At 31.9% G+C, this 7701-nt stretch overlaps 1 protein-coding gene across 3 annotated transcripts in view; it reads right to left on the bottom strand.

Moving 5' to 3' along the window:
* The window catches only part of LOC137439629 (protein diaphanous homolog 2), a 132414-nt gene that overhangs the window by 3612 nt on the left and 121101 nt on the right, over nucleotides 1-7701 (bottom strand). For all 3 annotated transcript variants that reach the window (XM_068135569.2, XM_068135571.2, XM_068135570.2), the window contains one exon: nucleotides 667-765. In XM_068135569.2, the coding sequence (XP_067991670.2) occupies nucleotides 667-765 (99 nt within the window). The remainder of the gene's footprint in view (nucleotides 1-666; nucleotides 766-7701) is intronic.

Here is a 7701-nt window from a genome sequence, read left to right as displayed (position 1 = left end):
CAAAAAATACCTGGAAGGATGCGATCAGTAAAGACAAGCGGTTGTTGGGGTTAATGGAAGAGGATGCTTTTGACAGGACTAAGTGGAGAGGGACCATCAGCCGATCCATCTCTTAATACGGAGACATGATCTTTAAACGAGCAGTAGTAGTAGACTGGTATTGTCTTTGCAGCAAGCCCCTGCTCTAAAGTGTTTCATGTACTCTAAAGTTTTTTCATAATCCATCCACAGCTTTTTGAAATATCGTGCTATACATAGTTTTTGGCCGAGTCTCTCAATGGTGAAGAATCGCTCAAAATTTTATAGTATCCGGAACTGGATCTTCACCCAAAAAAAAAAAAAAATCAATTCGTTCTTATCACACACCCACCCAACCTGTCCACCAAAATTTCGTTCGAATCTGTCCATAACTTTTTGAGATATCCTGCTCTTAGCCAGACAAACAGACATGGGTGAAAACATAACCTCCTTCCACCTTCGGAGGTGAGGTAAAAAAATCCTGTCAAGTACAAGTACAACGTCGGTTAAAGGAACAGAATGGATGGTTTGGAGGAAGCATTCATTACACCAAGGTGGAAGGCATTATAAGAGTGCCTTGTATTGCACAGTTTTCCATTTTCAATGAGGTCTCATGGAAGGGTCATGGGTATTGAGATGTTAATTTACCTTCTTCATTTGAAAATGTTCGTTTGCGGCGTTCTCGGAACGCTTCTCCAGTCTGCAGAGCTTCCATGAGGTTGTCCATGACGCCCGTGGCATCATGCTCTGCAAAGTTGAAAGAGAGAAAGAAAAGTTTCATTTACGAAGTTTAATTACTCTAGCAAGTTTCACTGATGAGGTTTAATTACTTTAGCAAGTTTTACTTACGAAGTTTAATTACTCTAGCAAGTTTCACTGATGAGGTTTAATTACTTTAGCAAGTTTTACTTCCGAAGTTTAATGACTCGAGCAAGTTTCACTTACGAAGTTTCATGACTCCAGCAAGTTTCACTTACGAAGTTTAATTACTCTAGCAAGTTTCACTGATGAGGTTTAATTACTTTAGCAAGTTTTACCTACGAAGTTTAATTACTCTAGCAAGTTTCACTGATGAGGTTTAATTACTTCAGCAAGTTTTACTTACGAAGTTTAATTACTCTAGCAAGTTTCACTTACGAAGTTTAATTACTCTAGCAAGTTTCATTTACGAAGTTTAATTACTCGAGCAAGTTTTACTGATGAGATTTAATTAATCTAGCAAGTTTCACTTACGAAGTTTAATTACTCTAGCAAGTTTCACTGATGAGGTTTAATTACTTTAGCAAGTTTTACTTACGAAGTTTAAATACTCCAGCAAGTTTCACTTACGAAGTTTAATGACTCCAGCAAGTTTCCCTTACGAAGTTTAATTACTCTAGCAAGTTTCACTGATGAGGCTTAATTACTTGAGCAAGTTCTACTTACGAAGTTTAATTACTCCAGCAAGTTTTACTGATGAGGTTTAATTACTCCAGCAAGTTTTACTGATGAGGTTTAATTACTCCAGCAAGTTTTACTGATGAGGTTTAATTACTTTAGCAAGTTTCACAGATGAGGTTTAATTACTTTAGCAAGTTTCACTGATGAGGTTTAATTACTTTAGCAAGTTTTACTGATGAGGTTTAATTACTTTAGCAAGTTTTACTGATGAGGTTTAATTACTTTAGCAAGTTTTACTGATGAGGTTTAATTACTTTAGCAAGTTTTACTGATGAGGTTTAATTACTTTAGCAAGTTTTACTGATGAGGTTTAATTACTTTAGCAAGTTTCACTGATGAGGTTTAATTACTTTAGCAAGTTCTACTTACGAAGTTTAATTACTCCAGCAAGTTTTTCTGATGAGGTTGAATTAATCTAGCAAGTTTCACTGATGAGGTTGAATTAATCTAGCATGTTTCACTGATGAGGTTTAATGAATATAGCAAGTTTCACTCTGAGGTTTATTTAATCTAGCAAGTTTCACTGATGAAGTTTATTTAATCTAGCAAGTTTCACTGATGAAGTTTAATTAATCTAGCAAGTTCCACTGATGAGGTTTAATTAATCTAGCAAGTTTCACTGATGAGGTTTATTTAATCCAGCATGTTTCACTGATGAGGTTTAATTAATCTCGCAAGTTTCACTGATGAAGTTTAATTCATCTCGCAAGTTTCACTGATGAGGTTTAATTAATGTAGCAAGTTTCACTGATGAAGTTTAATTAATCTGGCAAGTTTCACTGATGAGGTTTAATTACTTTAGCAAGTTTTACTTACGAAGTTTAATTACTCTAGCAAGTTTCACTCACGAAGTTTAATTACTCCAGCAAGTTTTACTGATGAGGTTTAATTAATCTAGCAAGTTTTACTGATGAGGTTTAATTAATCTAGCAAGTTTTACTGATAAGGTTTAATTACTCTAGCAAGTTTCACTGATGAAGTTTAATTAATCTAGCATGTTTCACTGATGAGGTTTAATTAATCTAGCAAGTTTCACTGATGAGGTTTATTTAATCTAGCAAGTTTCACTGATGAAGTTTAATTAATCTGGCAAGTTTCACTGATTAGGTTTAATTAATCTAGCAAGTTTCACTGATTAGGTTGAATTAACCTGGCAAGTTTCACTGATGAAGTTTAATTAATCTAGCAAGTTTCACTGATTAGGTTGAATTAACCTGGCAAGTTTCACTGATGAAGTTTAATTAATCTCGCAAGTTTCACTGATGAGGTTCAATTACTTTAGCAAGTTTTACTTACGAAGTTTAATTACTCTAGCAAGTTTCACTTACGAAGTTTAATTACTCCAGCAAGTTTTACTGATGAGGTTTAATTAATCTAGCAAGTTTTACTGATAAGGTTTAATTAATCTCGCAAGTTTTACTGACAAGGTTTAATTACTCTAGCAAGTTTCACTGATGAAGTTTAATTAATCTAGCAAGTTTCACTGATGAAGTTTAATTAATCTAGCAAGTTTCACTGATGAAGTTTAATTAATCTAGCAAGTTTCACTGATGAGGTGTATTTAATCTAGCAAGTTTCACTGATGAAGTTTAATTAATCTAGCAAGTTTCACTGATGAGGTTTAATTACTTTAGCAAGTTTTACTTACGAAGTTTAATTACTCCAGCAAGTTTCACTTACGAAGTTTAATTACTCCAGCAAGTTTTACTGATAAGGTTTAATTAATCTAGCAAGTTTTACTGATAAGGTTTAATTACTCCAGCAAGTTTCACTGATGAAGTTTAATTAATCTAGCAAGTTTCACTGATGAAGTTTAATTAATCTAGCAAGTTTCACTGATGAGGTTTATTTAATCTAGCAAGTTTCACTGATGAAGTTTAATTAATCTAGCAAGTTTCACTGATGAGGTTTAATTACTTTAGCAAGTTTTACTTACAAAGTTTAATTACTCCAGCAAGTTTCACTTACGAAGTTTAATTACTCCAGCAAGTTTTACTGATAAGGTTTAATTACTCTGGCAAGTTTCACTGATGAAGTTTAATTAATCAAGCAAGTTTCACTGATGAGGTTTATTTAATCTAGCAAGTTTTTCTGATGAGGTTGAATTAATCTAGCAAGTTTCACTGATGAGGTTGAATTAATCTAGCATGTTTCACTGATGAGGTTTAATTAATCTAGCAAGTTTCACTGATGAGGTTTATTTAATCTAGCAAGTTTCACTGATGAAGTTTAATTAATCTTGCATGTTTCACTGATGAGGTTTAATTAATCTAGCAAGTTTCACTGATGAGGTTTAATTAATCTAGCAAGTTTCACTGATGAGGTTTAATTAATCTAGCAAGTTTCACTGATGAGGTTTAATTAATCTAGCAAGTTTCACTATGAGGTTTATTTAATCTAGCAAGTTTCACTGATGAAGTTTATTTAATCTAGCAAGTTTCACTGATGAAGTTTAATTAATCTAGCAAGTTCCACTGATGAGGTTTAATTAATCTAGCAAGTTTCACTGATGAGGTTTATTTAATCCAGCATGTTTCACTGATGAGGTTTAATTAATCTCGCAAGTTTCACTGATGAAGTTTAATTCATCTCGCAAGTTTCACTGATGAGGTTTAATTAATGTAGCAAGTTTCACTGATGAAGTTTAATTAATCTGGCAAGTTTCACTGATGAGGTTTAATTACTTTAGCAAGTTTTACTTACGAAGTTTAATTACTCTAGCAAGTTTCACTCACGAAGTTTAATTACTCCAGCAAGTTTTACTGATGAGGTTTAATTAATCTAGCAAGTTTTACTGATGAGGTTTAATTAATCTAGCAAGTTTTACTGATAAGGTTTAATTACTCTAGCAAGTTTCACTGATGAAGTTTAATTAATCTAGCATGTTTCACTGATGAGGTTTAATTAATCTAGCAAGTTTCACTGATGAGGTTTATTTAATCTAGCAAGTTTCACTGATGAAGTTTAATTAATCTGGCAAGTTTCACTGATTAGGTTTAATTAATCTAGCAAGTTTCACTGATGAGGTTTATTTAATCTAGCAAGTTTCACTGATGAAGTTTAATTAATCTGGCAAGTTTCACTGATTAGGTTGAATTAACCTGGCAAGTTTCACTGATGAAGTTTAATTAATCTAGCAAGTTTCACTGATTAGGTTGAATTAACCTGGCAAGTTTCACTGATGAAGTTTAATTAATCTCGCAAGTTTCACTGATGAGGTTCAATTACTTTAGCAAGTTTTACTTACGAAGTTTAATTACTCTAGCAAGTTTCACTTACGAAGTTTAATTACTCCAGCAAGTTTTACTGATGAGGTTTAATTAATCTAGCAAGTTTTACTGATGAGGTTTAATTAATCTAGCAAGTTTTACTGACAAGGTTTAATTACTCTAGCAAGTTTCACTGATGAAGTTTAATTAATCTAGCAAGTTTCACTGATGAAGTTTAATTAATCTAGCAAGTTTCACTGATGAGGTGTATTTAATCTAGCAAGTTTCACTGATGAAGTTTAATTAATCTAGCAAGTTTCACTGATGAGGTTTAATTACTTTAGCAAGTTTTACTTACGAAGTTTAATTACTCCAGCAAGTTTCACTTACGAAGTTTAATTACTCCAGCAAGTTTTACTGATAAGGTTTAATTACTCCAGCAAGTTTCACTGATGAAGTTTAATTAATCTAGCAAGTTTCACTGATGAAGTTTAATTAATCTAGCAAGTTTCACTGATGAGGTTTATTTAATCTAGCAAGTTTCACTGATGAAGTTTAATTAATCTAGCAAGTTTCACTGATGAGGTTTAATTACTTTAGCAAGTTTTACTTACAAAGTTTAATTACTCCAGCAAGTTTCACTTACGAAGTTTAATTACTCCAGCAAGTTTTACTGATAAGGTTTAATTACTCCAGCAAGTTTCACTGATGAAGTTTAATTAATCTAGCAAGTTTCACTGATGAAGTTTATTTAATCTAGCAAGTTTCACTGATGAAGTTTAATTAATCTAGCAAGTTTCACTGATTAGGTTCAATTAATCTAGCAAGTTTCACTGATGAGGTTTAATTACTTTAGCAAGTTTTACTTAGGAAGTTTAATTACTCTAGCAAGTTTCACTTACGAAGTTTAATTACTCCAGCAAGTTTTAGTGATGAGGTTTAATTAATCTAGCAAGTTTTACTGATTAGGTTTAATTAATCTAGCAAGTTTTACTGATAAGGTTTAATTACTCTAGCAAGTTTCACTGATGAAGTTGAATTGATCTCGCAAGTTTCACTGATGAGGTTTAATTCATCTCGCATGTTTCACTGATAAGGTTTAATTAATCTAGCAGGTTTCACTGATGAGGTTTAATTAATCTAGCAAGTTTCACTGATGAGGCTTAATTAATCTCGCATGTTTCACTGATTAGGTTTAATTAATCTCGCAAGTTTCACTGATGAGGTTTAATTACGTTAGCAAGTTTTACTTACGAAGTTTAATTACTCTACCAAGTTTCACTTACGAAGTTTAATTACTCCAGCAAGTTTTACTGATGAGGTTTAATTAATTTAGCAAGTTTTACTGATGAGGTTTAATTAATCTTGCAAGTTTTACTGATAAGGTTTAATTAATCTAGCAAGTTTTACTGACAAGGTTTAATTACTCTGGCAAGTTTCACTGATGAGGTTTAATTAATTTAGCAAGTTTTACTGATGAGGTTTAATTAATCTTGCAAGTTTTACTGATAAGGTTTAATTAATCTAGCAAGTTTTACTGACAAGGTTTAATTACTCTAGCAAGTTTCACTGATGAAGTTTAATTAATCTAGCAAGTTTCACTGATGAAGTTTAATTAATCTAGCAAGTTTCACTGATGAGGTGTATTTAATCTAGCAAGTTTCACTGATGAAGTTTAATTAATCTAGCAAGTTTCACTGATGAGGTTTAATTACTTTAGCAAGTTTTACTTACGAAGTTTAATTACTCCAGGAAGTTTCACTTACGAAGTTTAATTACTCCAGCAAGTTTTACTGATGAGGTTTAATTAATCTTGCAAGTTCTACTGATAAGGTTTAATTACTCTAGCAAGTTTCACTGATGAAGTTTAATTAATCTAGCAAGTTTCACTGATGAGGTTTATTTAATCTAGCAAGTTTCACTGATGAGGTTTAATTAATCTGTCAAGTTTCACTGATTAGGTTTAATTAATCTGGCAAGTTTCACTGATTAGGTTTAATTAATCTGGCAAGTTTCACTGATTAGGTTTTATTAATCTGGCAAGTTTCACTGATTAGGTTTAATTAATCTGGCAAGTTTCACTGATTAGGTTTAATTAATCTAGCAAGTTTCACTGATGAAGTTTAATTAATCTAGCAAGTTTCACTGATGAAGTTTAATTAATCTAGCAAGTTTCACTGATGAAGTTTAATTAACCTAGCAAGTTTCACTGATGAAGTTTAATTAATCTAGCAAGTTTCACTGATGAAGTTTAATTAATCTAGCAAGTTTCACTGATGAAGTTTAATTAATCTAGCAAGTTTCACTGATGAAGTTTAATTAATCAAGCAAGTTTCACTGATGAGGTTTAATTAATCTATCAAGTTTCACTGATTAGGTTTAATTACTCTAGCAAGTTTCACTGATTAGGTTTAATTAATCTGGCAAGTTTCACTGATTAGGTTTAATTAATCTGGTAAGTTTCACTGATTAGGTTTAATTAATCTGGCAAGTTTCACTGATTAGGTTTAATTAATCTATCAAGTTTCACTGATGAAGTTTAATTAATCTAGCAAGTTTCACTGATGAAGTTTAATTAATCTCGCAAGTTTCACTGATGAAGTTTAATTAATCTGGCAAGTTTCACTGATGAAGTTTAATTAATCTAGCAAGTTTCACTGATGAGGTTTAATTAATCTAGCAAGTTTCACTGATGAGGTTTAATTAATCCAGCAAGTTTAACTGATTAGGTTTAATTAATCTGGCAAGTTTCACTGATTAGGTTTAATTAATCTGGCAAGTTTCACTGATTAGGTTTAATTAATCTAGCAAGTTTCGCTGATGAAGTTCAATTGATCTAGCAAGTTTCACTGATGAAGTTTAATTAATCTGGCAAGTTTCACTGATGAAGTTAATTAATCTAGCAAGTTTCACTGATGAAGTTTAATTAATCTGGCAAGTTTCACTGATGAAGTTTAATTAATCTAGCAAGTTTCACTGATTAGGTTTAATTAATCTGGCAAGTTTCACTGATGAAGTTCAATTAATCTAGCAA

The sequence above is a fragment of the Myxine glutinosa genome, chromosome 14, assembly GCF_964187855.1.
Source record: "Myxine glutinosa chromosome 14, kmMyxGlut1.1, whole genome shotgun sequence".
Lineage (NCBI taxonomy): Eukaryota > Metazoa > Chordata > Myxini > Myxiniformes > Myxinidae > Myxine > Myxine glutinosa.
This window is presented reverse-complemented; position numbering and strand designations above follow the sequence as displayed.